This window comes from Lygodium microphyllum, chromosome 3, assembly GCF_053477565.2.
Source record: "Lygodium microphyllum isolate KBCC chromosome 3, Lygodium_microphyllum_v1.1.10, whole genome shotgun sequence".
In the NCBI taxonomy this organism is placed as follows: domain Eukaryota; kingdom Viridiplantae; phylum Streptophyta; class Polypodiopsida; order Schizaeales; family Lygodiaceae; genus Lygodium; species Lygodium microphyllum.
This window is the reverse complement of record NC_141137.1, coordinates 125463184-125479072: the sequence shown is the minus strand read 5'-3', so window position 1 is coordinate 125479072 and position 15889 is coordinate 125463184. Positions and strand designations below refer to the sequence as shown.

General features: G+C 39.5%; 1 protein-coding gene across 2 annotated transcripts in view; it reads right to left on the bottom strand.

Moving 5' to 3' along the window:
- Positions 1-3075: 3075 nt before the first annotated feature.
- LOC148038857 (uncharacterized) overlaps positions 3076-15889 on the bottom strand; it is an 89719-nt gene continuing 76905 nt past the window's right edge. Inside the window, exons 4-5 of one of the 2 annotated variants that reach the window (XM_087674750.1) lie at positions 3929-4069; positions 3076-3336 (exon numbers count right to left, since the gene is read on the bottom strand). In XM_087674750.1, coding sequence (XP_087530876.1) covers positions 3259-3336; positions 3929-4069 — 219 coding nt within the window. In that variant the 3' untranslated portion in view covers positions 3076-3258. The remainder of the gene's footprint in view (positions 3337-3928; positions 4070-15889) is intronic. The other variant, XM_087674749.1, reaches the window with a different exon arrangement.

Below are 15889 nucleotides of genomic sequence, written 5' to 3'. Positions count from 1 at the left end.
TATGACACCCAATAATTGTATCCAAGGTCATATACATCTAAATTGTGATATTACTTCAAGAGTGCACGTGCGTATAGTGTGGGGAGTTTAAACATATAAGTTACACATCTATATAGTAAAACACACACACAAACCAATACATGTGCATGCACATATACTTGGTGTACATTGTATACAAATGCCACATTTGCCTGTTAGTTTATGTACGTATTTCACAAAAACATGTGGTGTGAAAAACGCACACGCGCACAAACGAGGTAACTAATAGTGGTATTCTAACAAGTATAAGAACTTGCCCCTCAATATTAAGAGGCTTGACAACTCAAACGGTAAGCAATGTGAGCCATTAAGTGCTTTCAACATATCGTTTGTGGTCAAAAACCCAAGGTTCCAGCTCTATGCTTGTATGTCCAATCTTTTGATGCATCTCTACAAATCCAAATCAAAACTAGGTTGCCGACATTGCTATTTGTCATCAACGTAGAAACACGTATTTTTTTATGGGAAAATAGACATAACGCTATGCATGTCCACACACCTTTAGATCTAGTATAGGTACATAATTACATAATATAGGCACGCTTACATAAGCTAGAAATGTGCACTTATCAATACACGGACTGGGGGTGCATTGCAATGATCGGCATTGCAATGATCTGTGCATCCAATGTTTAATTAAAAATTGCTCTCCTTATTTTCCATAATCACTTTGTCTCGCGATTCATGGCCCTTATTCATAGCACTTCTATCTTCCATATAATCACATTTATGGCGCTGGGTAGCCACACATCATGTATCCATTTCTGTTTGTTATTCCGGAAAATCTTCAATCTCTCTACACTCTTGGAAGAATTAAGCAACAATCATCTTTCCTCATGCAGAGGGATAGAATGGAGACATCCCAAGGCCTGCATACTGAAGAGTCCTTGGTAGAAACTTTACTCACCGTGCTTATCATACATGAGGCAATGCATTACCATAGCCTCCGCATACATTCACTCTACTCAATTTGCACATGTGCCTATGAAAAGTCTACACCCTTTCTACCATCTCAATTGACCTTCTATTATTAGTATTGGCCTTCATTGTCATCTCTCTTCCACACAAGAAAAGCAATCAAAATTCTCCAGAATTGGTATGCCACATTTCAACTTAACCTCCTCAAAGAGTATGCAAGGGCCTGGGCCCTGCATCTGTGAAAAACAACATGCCACATTCTGAACGTTTCTACTCATGCAAGAAGACTTGTTGATTTGTGTTGAGGAAGCACTAGTCTTTTGCCTAAATGAGCATGAAACCTAAATGTAGACCCCATGGGTTCAACACTCTGTAGAGATCTCCACAACAATCTCACATGCCCACAAAGAACTCTTTACAAAAGCCAAGACATGTCCCCCTTTTCATCTTCGAGATCATAAACAACAATAAAGGCTACAAAAGGAGGCCTATAAAGACATAAATATGAGATATGTACACCCACAACAACACAAGAGACCTGTTCTTCCGTGGCGGCTTAAGTCAATGTAACCATGTACAAGCTGTGTTTAGTTGAATGATGTCAACGATCTTACCGAGCTCACTCAGGCTCAACTCTATGAAAAGGGAGTTCACATTGTACTATAGGGACAGCCGTCTATAGGTCGTGTAGCTGTAACCATGTGCTAGTCTAGGCACCAGCACTTTGTATTTCCCTGTGCAAGTTCTTGAGATGACTAGTGTGAGTATGGAGTATATGTGTTTCGGAAGGCTCCACCTCTGTATGAAGTGACTCTTTGGAAGAGGGCTGCTACTACCATTGGTGAGGCACCCATCTCTATGGATATTACATCCTATGCACTGATAGTTTTGTCCTGATCATGTGTAAAATCATCACCACTAGTAGTTCCTCCATCTGCTCCCATCCATCATAAAATTCCTCTGTCTCACATCAGCTGCTCCAATATAGATCCACTCCATATATGGTAAAGACTCGATCCCCCAAATAAGATCACCATATAAATTGTGACTAGGAAATCAAATAACTACAGCTTCATCTGAGGCTCCTAAAATTGTGTTTGTGCATTGGCTCTCAATGCCTTTGAGTGCAACATAATCTTGAGCTAGCTCTCTCTCGACTTTGTGCATAAGTAAAATCAGGTAATCTAATGGCCCACTGTTGGAGTGTTGTAAACCATTACCTTGGTCTTCTGGTAACAGTCTTCCCATGGTTCTGGTTCACTTTGAGATCTCTCTCCTGGCTAAAGGTCTGTAGTACATTCAAATATCAACTCCTTTGGGGTATGTGAGATGAGTACAATATCATCAGCATAGAGCAAAGGGAGAATCAATACTCTTCCAAGACCCGTTCCCAACCTTTCAAGCTCATCAATGTAACTAGAGATCTCATTACGTATATCACAAAGAGTATAGGTGATAGTGGGCAACCCTGTTTCAGTCCAAATGGTGCTGAAAACCTCATCTAGCATCCCTCCAAGGGCTCAGACCTACCCTTTGACTAGCTCATATAAGGCCAAGATCCTCCATCTAATGCCCTCTAATACCTGAATGTCTTGTAGACTAGTGCATTAACTTGCAACATTGGGTCAAAAGCTTTGTGGAATACACAAAGCAGTAAATTATACACTCCTCCCATGACATGTGCTCTCAATGGCAGCCTTAAGTGTGACGATGTGATCTAGAGTAGATTCTCACAAATCAATTGCCAAAGAGAATAGTATTAGCACAACCACATTAGGACAAATGCTGGCAATTGGACTTCTATATATCATCTGTGCACACTGGTGCATGAGCACATGCACACTCCACACACACATGTACAAAACACATACAATTTCTAAATGAGTGTGAACTCATAGTTGAAAACAAATAAGATTTTCTTTTTGAAAGATAGCTAAATTGTAAATGTTTTATAATTGATATAATAAGCCAATTTGTTTACTCCATCCCATGAACTCAATGTGATTGAAGTATTAATAAAAGTTGTGAGAACTTAAGCCTGATAGAGAAGCCCTTAATTTTCTACAAAAGAAAATAGTAAGGTTTTATTTCTATTTCCATAGAGCTATTGAATGGACACATTTGTTATGAAATGCAATGTATTGCTATTCAAGATCTATCCTATCTAGTAGCCAATTTATTGACTTTGTTTACTCAAAATTTGATGTGCTTATAGTAAAGCGATGAAAGCATTCCATGTGCTTACATGATGTATAGTTCACTGCAATACATATGGTGTTAGTTTAGGTGCATGTGGTTACACTAGAGCATTTGCCTTTGCAGATTCTTTTTTTGGCTGTCTTGGGGCTTTAGTGTACCATCTATCTTTTGCCTTTTGAACTGCCAAATAAAAAAGGGAAGAAAAAGAAATCAAAATGAAAAAGCTAATCCCAAAAGCTAAATGCAGAAGACAATTCACTAAAAAAGCCCCCCCTCAGGGAAAAAAAAATACCCCACGTGAATGGCCTTGCTTTATGCAAAGATTCAGTCAATATGAAGTAAGTCAATTAAGTACCATTGGGGCACTTCAGCCACTATAACAACATGCCCTTACAATGCTGACAAAGTTTCCACTAAATGTCTTACAATCACTCTGTACAGAATTAGAATATGCATGAGACATTACCCAAAGACCCGAATTATCATTATCAAAGGATTTCAAATTGTTCATCAACAGTGGAACAGTAGCAGATGTTACAGTTGAAACAAACATGAAGTGGTTTTAACTAATAAAAAGTGAAATTCTTGATTGTGCCGTGCACTCCATCCATTCACTTAGATTACAACGGATTGGAACAGCATAGTTCATACAGTTGATCTCAAAACTGAAAATTTCATCATTATCAATAATCTACACATCCTGCCCTTACAAACGTTTAGTCCACTTGTAAGTAGGACATCTGCAGTTTCAACAAAGGCCTTATAGACTCACATGCTTTTTAGATTCACCAGTAAGTAGAGGCTCAATAATGTCTATCCATTGGAAGAAGTCCCATGAGGAATCTGCATCATAAATTGGGATCCCATTGACAAAGAAGTAAGGGGTCCCAGTCACAACTCTGGCACAACCAAACTGCACAAGCATAATAACCATTTGGTAAGATGCCAAAATGTAAAGGATTCTCTTAAAAAATAGTGACAGAAAGCAATAACAGAGTGATGAATGGAAGAGCTGATTTTCAAAATTTTACAAAGACTCGGTGTCTATTGTAAGTAATTATATGTATCAAAAACTGATTGCTTGTGGCATTTGGTATGAGAGCCAAAATTGCAGCTGGATTTTGTCCTCTTCTAAGAGAAATTAAAAGCCTCTGCTGCAGTCCCATGGCCATCTTGCCCCCAATCCTAAAGAGCGGGAGAGTATCTTCCCCTTCATTTGGTCACTCTATATGCTATGAACATGTGCAAAACATACACCATTTTGTATGCTGTCTTCCAAGGAAGACCATTTGATTGAGGACCATTTTGTATGTCCAGGCTGCAGGAGCAGCATCCAATTTCTGCAATCGTTAGAAGGCACAAAATGAAATATGCAGGTCTGTTTGGACCTGTAGATTGCAACCATAGGTATGGAAGACAGTCAAGGTGGCAGAGCAGATGGAAACATAGCAGTGCAGAGACTACAACAGCAGTCCCCCACAACCACACTGGGGCAGCCATCTCAGTCTAACCACAGGTGGAAACAGCTTTAAAGATGCAACATTTGCCAAGGCAACGACAAAAAGTTCAATTGTTGGAGACAATCATCATCGATATACAAAACATTCTGTAGTTGGCAAAAGTTTCCTCATTCTCATAATCCACTTACCCCTAGATCTCATGCTAACCAGTTCTGTCATGTGTATCCAAGTATCTATGAGCAATGCATCCATGCCCTCACTTGTGTATATGACTCGAACTGGAAGAAGGTGCTATTGCCACAAGACTGTACTCAATTCACTCAAGCAAAGGGCAGGCATCGATGCCTGTATTTCAAAGTAATGATTGATAAAGGATATGGCAGTGCTACCAAGTGAGTGCTGTAGTTGTCAAGTACGAAAGGCACGATATCATACAATACTATAAAATATGGTACTAAATGGTACCTTATAGATATTTAAAGTCTGAATAGGAATGCTATTAGAGTATATAAGATGAATACTTGAGGGTAAACACACCAAAACCTCATGCCGCATGCTCAACATGCGCTACTGTTACCTACAACTTCCAAGTACATAGATGGGAGTGGATACATCATACATGAATGATCATGTAAATAAGAGAAGTGTAGGCTTGAGAGAGGAGAGGGAGTGCAGGGGATGAGAGGCTTGAGAGAAAAAGAGGGCTTGAGAGGAGGGAGAGAGAGAGAGAAGAAGAAGAAAAAAAAAGAAAGAGAAGAAAGAAAGAAAGAAAGTTGGAGGCTTGGGGGAGAGCGGCAAAAAAGGCCCTGTTTTTTTGTACTAAATCGTACGAATACATATGGTATGGTACCATTCAGAGCATAATGTGTGCACCAGTTCATACTATGAACATAGACAACCTTGGTGAGTGCCAAACAATGACATTGATGATGAGGATGGCAATATTACCAACCAAAAAATTAGTTCCGTAAACGTCGTGCTTTATCTTTTAGAAAGAATGGTCATTTTCACCAAGCTAGATCCATAATTTGTTACTGAAACATACATAGTGCACTAAAGGATATTCCCAACATATTTTTCTAGACATCTAAATGCTCACTTTAGGACATCTTCCATAATTGAACTTGATTAGTCCCAAAAACTTATTGATGCAACTGCTCTTGTAATTAGATGTCATTTCCACCTTGCTTTTACAGAAAAGATGTGCAACCAAAATTGCAATGAGAAGTTGAAACTTGCAAACAATATGAAATTCGCTAAAAGCTAGAAGTTCAAACTCAAAAGCTGGAAAGCAGAATGTAGAATTATTACTCTCTACTTAATATCGGAGACAATGGCAACTTGGCGAGGGGCAAAGCAACAACACAAGTAACAACAAAGTGATAATGGAGGAGCAAGATAGAGCTCAAAGCTCTACTATACAAAATATGAAAGAAAAAGAAAACATATAAACACACAACCCTAAGACAAAGAGTAAGGTATGTATAAGCCTGAGGGAAAACCACCTCTTAAAAAGGAAGAAAACCCAAGGGGTTACGCATGTTCACACATCATAATATATGTTACCAAGCCCCCAACGAGTGATAGTGATGCAAGCAAGTACAAGATATGGCAGATCAATCTTGGAAATGCACTATGTCCACAACTTTCCAAAAATGTTCAAACTTCTAACAAGAGAGGGCCTTCATAAATAGATCTTTTGACTTGTTCTGCATAGGTAAATAGAGCAAATCAATCAGGTACCTTGTCCTACGTAGGAATATAGACCAAATTGACCTCACTTGTTGAGTCTCACCCCCCATACATCATATAGTGTGCCTCAATGTTTTTAAAATTACAACCATCCTTGATTTTTATAAGCTTCTAGAGATGGTGTTGGGGACTAACCTAAAACTACAATCCATCCCCAACCCATCAAATTTAAGTGTTATGATTCCTCCACATGCAAATCTTCTACGGCTTGGAAACAAAGGAACACAGATGCATTCTGGGTCTTAGTTAGAAGCTGTTTTGACATTTTTGAAAACCTTAATTTAGCATACAACCAAGGTATCTGAGGCTTGGAATGTACTAAGGAGTCAATACCAAACTCAAAATCAAACAAGGATTCAAAAACTGGAGAATCAACTAGAAGTAAAGAAGTTTGTTGAAAAAGAGACAACTGAAGTGTTCATTACTCAGATCAAGATCTTGCCCAACCAAATGGTTGAGCTAGGATACAAAAGACTAGTGAGATGCTAGCTCAAAGGTGTCTTTAGATTTGTCCACTAAAATTTGATGGACTAATAACTATCCTAAACACTCATGTGAAACCCCAAGCCTTGATGTTTGAGAAATTTTCTGTACTATTAATGGAGTAGTTGCAGCTAAAAGCCCAAGAAGATAGCAGTAGTGGAGATGTTGCATTCTCTGCCAATGCTAAAGGGAAAGGTGGTTCCTCTACCAATGGTGACAAAAAGAAGAATAGTGGTAAGAAAAAGTTACAAGAGAGTGCTTCTACCACAAGGAAAAAGAACATGCAATTGCAAATTGTCGTGTCAATAAGGCAAATGAAAAGAATGGCATTCTAAAGAATAAAGGGAAGGAGATAGCCAATATGGTTGAAGCACACTTGAAGTTATTCATGGAGACCAATGAGAAAGTGTGTTCCTTGACGCAAGAAGAATCTATCACCGACTCATAGGTATTGAATAGTGACACCTCTTATCAACTAATATGAAGAGTCTATACAATTCTATCCAGCCTTTGTTAGAATCCATCACTATGATGGTTGGAAATGATGCAAAATGCCGTGCTGAGGACACAAATACTATTTCCTTTGTTGTTGCAAATAGTGAACTCAAAAAGCTTTCAAATGTGTTGTATGTTCCAGAGATTAAGAGAAATCTATTATCAATTGCTTCCATAATTAATCTTGCCATGAGGTGAGATTTTCCAAGATAGGTGCAAAAGTTCTTAATAGTGCTAGCAAAGTTGTCGACAAATGAGAAAGAAGTAATAACCTATATGAGCTAAGTGCTCTTACAGCCACCATTGGTGCGGACACAAGTAAAACTTGGCATGAGAGATTTGGTCACATTGGATTTGTAGTGTTAAAGGAGATGCATAAGCAAGGTATGGTTGCTCACCTACCTGCAATATTTGAAATAAAAAAACCATGTAAAGCTTGTATGGTGAGCAATTAACAAAAAAAGATATTTCCATATGAAAGCAAAAATAGAGGAAATGCTTCTCTAGAGTTTGTCCACGCTAACTTGTGGGGTAAAATACAAGCCTTGGGAAAATCTTCTTATTTTATGTTGATTGTCAAGAAGTACAATGGGAAGATGTGAGTATTGTATTTCCTTCGTGATAAGGCTCAAGATTTTGGTAAGTTTAAAAAATGGCTAAAACTTGTTGAGAATGAAAAAGAGCAAAGTATAACCAAGTTTAAAATAAATGCAGTGCTGAGTTCAACTCAAAGGAGTTTGAAGACTTTTGCAAGAGCAAAGGGATTAAGTGTCCTCGTACACCTCAACCAAATAGCATTGTTGATTGCCGAAATCGCACCATTGTGGAAATGGAAAGGAGTATACTTAAGAGCAAGGCATTGCCTAACCAATTTTGGGTAGAAGCTATTAATACTACAATTTACATTCTCAATTAGGGTTACACGAAGATTCTTAAGGGCAAAACTCCTCACAAGGCCTATATTGGTAAGAAATGATTTGTCTCACACTTTATAACTTTTGGCTATAAATGTTATGCACATGTTCCAAAAGATAAGAGAAACAAGTTGAAACCAAAAAGCATGAAATGTATCTTCTTGGGTTATAGTGATGCGCAAAAGACTTACAAATTGTATGACTAAGAGGCAAAGAAGATCATAGCAAGCCGTAATGTGGTGTTTTAGGAGTAGCCACATATGATGGAGGAGGAGAGTACAAGTTTTTTCACTTTATCATCCAATGAAAAAGTAGTCCACTATGAACATGTCCCAAGTGTTGTCCTTACCCTCAAGGAGGAGGAAGCATCGTCTTTTGATGACCACAAAAAAAATCACCAACTTGCAATCATGCCACCGGAAAAGACATTGCCCTGATGTATAAAGTAACTCTATGATCGCAATAATTCTATGCTTAGCATTGTCAAAAAAAACAAATGGACCGAGAAGGTCTCAGAGAATAGAGAAGCAAAGAAAGAAATTTCTTCACATAGTCAACATAGCCTTGATGGCTGAGATTATAAGAGAAGTAAATGAGCCAACAAACTTGGAAGAAGCACTTGCCGATTTAGCATGGAGAAGACCTATGCAAGCTATGAATGACAACATAATGAAGAATGATACTTGGGAGCTAGTGGATCAGTCAGAAAAGAGAAAGATTATTGGTACCAAGTGGATCTAAAAGATCAAGTACAAGGCTGATGAAAGGTTAGTAAAGTACAAAGCCAGACTAGTTACACAAGGATTTTCACAAATTGAAGGATTTGATTTTCAATAATCATTTGCTCCAACTACCAGAATGACCACTATTCGCACAGTACTTGCAATGGCTGCTCATAAGAAGTGGCTAATTTACCAAATGGATGTTAGATATGCATTCTTCAATTGTGACCTCAAGAAGAAGGTGTACGTAGCTCAACCACCACAGTTTGAGGTTCCCCATTCTGAAAACAAAATTTGTAAGCTAAAGAAGGCATTATATGGGTTGAAACAAGCCCTTAGAGCATCATACCAATGGATGGATAAATTCTTTTTAGACTTAAATTTCAAAAGATGTGCCTCAGATGCTAACTTGTATGTTTATACGAATGGTGAAAAGTCTATAGTGATTACTCTATATATAGACGACCATCTTATTACAGGTGACTATGAATATATAATCCATCATACTCAAAAGGCTTTGAGCTCTGAGTTTGAAATGACAGACTTGGGCTTGTTGCACTATTGTTCAGGGATTGAAGTCTGATAAGAGCCTAGAAAAATCATCTCTCAAAAAAAGTAGGAATGGGAGATCTTGAAAGCATTTGGCATAATTGAGTGTAAGGAGATACTATACCTATGGAGGTCAATGTGAAGTTATCCATTGAGGATACATCAACACTAGCAAACATTGGGAGATGCAAGAGGTTGGTTCAGAGTCTCATCTACTTGTACAACACCAAGCTAGATATCAGTTTTGTTGTTGGTATTTTGAGCAAGTTCTTAAATAAACCACAAGAAAGTCATTGGCAATCCGGGATATGAATGCTCATATACTTTAAGAAAACTCTTGACTATGGTATCACATACAATTCTGGAAGTTCTCTAACGAGGAATTGTGACTCAAATTGGGTAGATGACAATGAATCCAAGGAATAAATTACAAGGTATTATTTCTCTTTGAATTCAGAAATATTTTTTTAGATTACTAAGAGGCAACCAGCTGTGGCACAGTCTTCTACCAAAGTAGTGTATAGGGCAAGTTGTTTTGCTACATGTGAGGCAATATGGTTAAGAAGAATCCTATGGTGTATGGAAGTACAAGATGAAGATACAACAATGCTAAGATGTGACAATTAGAGTTACATCACCATTGCCAAAAATCGAGTTTTTCATGCACATACCAAACACATTGAGATCTAGTATCACTATGTCCATGACTTGATTGAGGATAGGATAATAGAGCTTGTCTACTATCCAACAGAGGAGAATGGGGCAGATATCTTCATCAAAGCTCTTACAAAGAATCTACTTTAAGTTCATCTTCAGAGACTTGGCGTTGGGCCAAGGATGTAGTTTGTCTACAGGTAGACATTGAAAGGGGGTGTTAGATATGCTCAATGTCCCACCCTTGTAAGTTGCCACCAATGATCCATGGTGCTCCAAGTTATAAGGCCCCCCCCATTATGAGAAGAAGCCATATGTGAGCCCAAAGAACATTAGTTAAGTGCTAACTTGTATGTCATATGAAGGGTTGTCACGTCTGATGGTGTCCAATTAGTACCATCCGATACTACTATGGTATTAATTGGACTAATAAATCTTGGACCTACATTGGATGAAAACAAAAAAATTTACATACACTTTAAAGGCTATACTTAATGTTTGGATGTAAAATATAAATTTAGAGACTTTACTCAAAAGTAAGTGCAAAAGAGAGTGGGAAGCTCAAGAGTCAAGTGAGTAGATACTAGAAAGGATGAATGAGATGGGGCAAAGGGAGAGGTTTTTATAGAGAGAGTGTGCTTTAGGGTTTAGAGTTGATGAGACAATAGAGAGAGAGAGAGAGAGAGAGAGAGAGAGAGAGAGAGAGAGAGGTAAAGAAAGAAACTTTGTCTAAGAGACAAAAGAGAAGAGAGTTGTTGGAGGAGACTAAGTGGTAGAGAAGAGAGAGCCGTTGAAGAAAATGGGAGGAAAAGCACAGAAAACAGTCACCAAACAATTATTTTGACCTTGGGCAGGATGCAATTGACCAATACAGTGAAGCCATCAGACATTCGCCTTCGAACAAGATTGGATAGGTCCGATTAGACAGGATGGATCGGAAGGGTCAACCTATCTAACATAGATGGACAACCTTGGTTATATGAGGTTTATATGACCTTTGTAGATCTAGCCCTTAGGTTAGATAGAGTAGTTATGTTGGTAGCAACTTCAGACACAATGCATCAAGTTATAAGGTATAACAACTATCAAGGATCTCTATTTTGGGGTACGAGAGCCATGGAAGTGACCCTTGGCTAGGTGTTCTTAGGGGGGCCAACGACTGTTGAACTAAAAATGCATTAGCTTGACTTAAGCAGCCCCAAAACATGCTTATTGATTAATGAAACCTCTTATTTTAAAAAGAAACAGGATCCTAGACAGTTTTTGCGTCCCACATGCAAAACCCTAGTTTAGGTGCCCTAAACTTTCTATAAATATGCATGCATCCCACCACTTTTCCTCGATCTCGTTTTTGCAAGTTTCAAGATCCGTATCTCTACTGTCCATACCTCATTCTAGGAGGACATCACGGTCAGAGAGCTTCGATCAGCCACCTGCTACCATCTAGCGCATGATTCCAACCTTCCTCGCCTGTTTGCTGCTATCGCTAGGTCCCAGGAGATGTCGCCTACAGTTGGGTACTGTCGCCTACAATTCATTGATATCACCACCAGCTAATAGTTGTTGCCAAGATCTTCTCTCTCCTCTAAATGCTTCGTTTTGGTTTTCAGCCGCCTAACATTCTCTTACCATTGTCTACTGTCTTTGCACCTAACAACTGTTGTGCAAATTTTCTCTTCTCAAGTACCTACGTTTTAAGTCTTTCTCTCTCCTGCACTGCTGTCTACATTAGATCCAGCCTTCCTTGGTTGCATTTACTGGCGTTCAACACGCAAGTTGCCTTTGCTGTGATTTAGGATCCGTTCAGAGTACAACACACTCTACAGCTCATAACCTCTACCTTGATTCTAGAGATACGAGAATTCGAGGTTCAATATTCACTGCATAGTGTGTTTGCTACATGAGTAATGCATATTTATTATTTATTCACTTATTATTCATTGTCTTCATTGTCTCTGAGTTACCCTAACTATGTTCTGAGTTTATCAATCGGTGCTTTGTTGTATGATTGGTTTCATGCTTTTTACGTTGAGTGTTTCTTCACATGGTATGAGAGCTAGTTACTCTCTGAGAAACCTTGACATTTGATCAAAAAGCTCATTTGCGAGAGCAGGAACAACAAAAGGGTCACATGACTTCAAACACATTCACAACATCACTCCAATCTCCACAGCTAAACATGAACAGAAACGATCAAGAGTGGATCTCTCAGCTTGCTACTGTCCAATCTTACATGGGCGGAGAACCATCAGACTACCATGGAGTCCACAGACCATATCAAATTCTGCCGTTGAATATGATTTCATCCTTAATCATAGGGCTCACCAAGAGGTTAAGGTAAGCCCGAGTTTTCTCCTTTAGATTCGATGCACAAAACTAATGATCTTGCATGGCCTTCAGAATCTCCACTACGAACTGACCATCCGCAAGTGAAACCTAGCTCGGATTACACATTACTTCCACAATATTACTTTTCTCCAATGGCAAATACGAGCCCTACTATTTCAGATTCTATGCCAACTAATTCTGTATTTTCTATTGGATCGAGAGATGCTTATCAAGAAGGGACACTTCAAAACAAGCTTCGGTTTGTGAGTAATGAGGAAGACATGTATTTCTTCTTAAACTCAAAACTAGGTAAGAAGCCAAAAGAAGAACTTGTAAATATTCCTACCCTTCCTTTTTCTTCAAATGATTTTATTTCTCATGGTCAATATGGAGTAGGTGCATCTTCATCTAATGCATTTAAGACGAAGGAAACCTACAATGTTACCCAGAACAACATCTATCACAAATCCATTTGGGTTCCCACTCATCCCTCCCTCATCTTCTGTTGCACATTGCTTTCACCCTCCATTAAGTGAGCCTATGTTTCCACAACACACCACACCGAGGGATCCTCCATTAGGCATAGCCTTTAGGACTCCTTTCTATTATTTGGGTGGTGTCCCTTTTATGGGAGTTCATCCTCCCACACACACACTTTCGAGTTTTCCCCCTCCAAGGCATTCTTCGAGTGTGGATCATTTAGTATTGCAGTTTGCCTCTATTGCATTAACTAGTGGACCATCCAATCATTCTGTATGTCCCATCCGACATTTGGACAAGGCTATCTTGTCCCAATGCTTCCACATACACCTATGGTATCATGTGGACCTATGTCCATTTCGGTACCTGCGCAGCAATTGATACTCATTCGACATCAGCAACCTATTTCTACCTATCCATCTTTACCTCCTCCTACTACTTATCCACCACCACTACCATCTTATCCCATCTATCATCTTCCCAAACACCTCATGGTTCTATTTCCTCATTTGCCAAGCATGCATTAATGACAAGACTCGTTTCAATGGGTCAAACTACACCACTTGGTCAAATTTGATGAGGCATGTCTTAGACTCTCAAAAACCTATGGGATTTAGTATAGGGATTGGAACCCCAACCTGATCCCGCCCTTGTTCCATACGAGGTCGTTCACTCATGGAAGGCTCGTAATGCCTCCACTATTGTTAAGCTTATGCAAGGCTTGTTGCCTAAGTTTCACTCTCAGCTTCAGGATTTCAACTTAGCATCTGAGTGTTGGGCACACTTGACTGACCGCTATGCGGCTCAAAATATAGGACCCGTCGCATCAATTTAAATCATGAGCTCCAAAATTTCAAAATCACCAACAAGGATGACTTGAAAGTAAAGTTGGCTGAGTATAGGTGTCTCCTCGCCGAGTTCTCAACCACTAGGCCTCCTAAGTTCTCTAACAATCAAATTACCATGTTCCTTAACAAGCTGCCAAGAAAATATTTCCATTTTGTGTAGTAGGTGATTTCACAACCTCAGATATCCACATTTTATGAGTTTAAGTGTCAGTTATTGCGTTATGCACGGTTGTTTAATCAATTTCATAGCAAGTCCTCAATAGAGAAGGCTCTTGTTGCATCTTCTCAGAGGGGAAAATAGGGTAAGGATACACAAAACTCAAATCAACATCAAAATCAAAGTAGGGCTAGTGAATCCCAAGGAAACAATCAATGAACACTTAAGTCGAGATGACAAAATGTACCTAAAAGAATAGGTATTTTCAACATTATTAAAAGGGTGGCCCTTTCCGTTGGAATCCATAGTTCTCATGGCGGCCCAACACTTTAATCCTGTCTTCGGGGATTACACGGGTTACTTCCTCATATACATATGAGTTCATTTTAACCCTCCGACCTCGAATATGTAAAGTCGAATTTACGTGAGCTTCCACAAAAACGAACAGCTTCACGACTTTCAAGTCTTCCAACCACTTGATCCTTTTTAGGTTGGTATGTAGATAAGCAAACCGGTGGGCGGCTATATAGTAGATTCCTGAAGACCCTGTCCATCTTCATTCTATGTATAAAGGTGATGGATTATAAATCTACTCCAGGATGGTCATCTGTCCTTGTGCCCTTTTAATTTTAGCTTTCAACATCCATGGATTTTGGTCTCTGTAAGCCCAAGGTCTAGACTTTGGTTGGACTTTTTGGGCAATATGTCTTACTCTTGTCAATGCATCTTGCAAATCTGAATGACACATTGATTCCAACCGAGTGTTTATTGATGGATTCAGGCCATCACAAAACTTTGAGACTTACTAGGGGATACTCATTGTCAGGGCATATTTTAGCAAGGAAACAAATTTCGAGTCATATGCCTCTAGAGACAACCCAGCTGCCTCAACTTAAAGAACTCATTCATCTTGATGAGTCTGGATCTAAGGCAAGAGACACATAGCCCAAATCCAAAAATCAGACCCCCACACCCTAGTTGGATTACCCCTAACAAGGGAAGCAGGGTGGTAGCAACCCTCGGCACGGTCAGTGGAGAGGCCAGATCCACACTGCCACCGGTCCATCATCACAATTGGTAAACTTCTCAACTCCACAAGGTTTGTTTGATTAGTCAACAGAGGCCCAACAAAGGCCCACATCGTCTCCTCAAAGATATTTGATGCAAGTCTCATTCATATCTGCGAGTTGCCTCCTAATGAGGTGCCTACAAAGGTCCACTCGTCACAACCAAGCACATCAGTACCTGTTTGGCTTATGGGTAGTTTAGCTACCCATCACATGACTCCTAGAGTGGACATTTTTATTTCCCGAGCCCCTACAACCAAGAGTGTCTACATAAGAAATAACTCCTCGGTCATGATTCAAGCCAAGGGTCACCTCAATTTTCCCACAGACCTAGGTCCAAATCTTGCTTCGCTCGATGATGTCTATCATGTCCCCCAACTTCTTGTCCGTTCAGTAGCTTTGCTAGTTGGGGCAAGCAGTTTTCTTCACAATGACCATAGTCAAGGTCCTAGACTCTCAGATTGGTTTAGTGATTGCTTGCAGCAAGGCACAACCTAATGGCCTTTGCCACATGACCCACTTTCTTATCGAGCAGACTACGAATGATTCAAAGTTCCATCACTTCCAGGACTATGAGTGATTCCGATGGCGAGTTTACCTCCCACAAGTTTTTTGAGTTTCTACAAGAGTAGGGTATTGCACGCCAACTCACCTCTACCAACTTCCCTACACATACTCGAATCATAGAGCGTAGGAACTAGACTGTCCCAAATATGGCACGCTCTATGTTGTTTGAGGCATAGCTCCCTAACGCCCTTGGGTCGAGGCTATTAACACTTCAATATTTATCCTCAACCGATGCCTGACTACAACAGTCCCTAGAA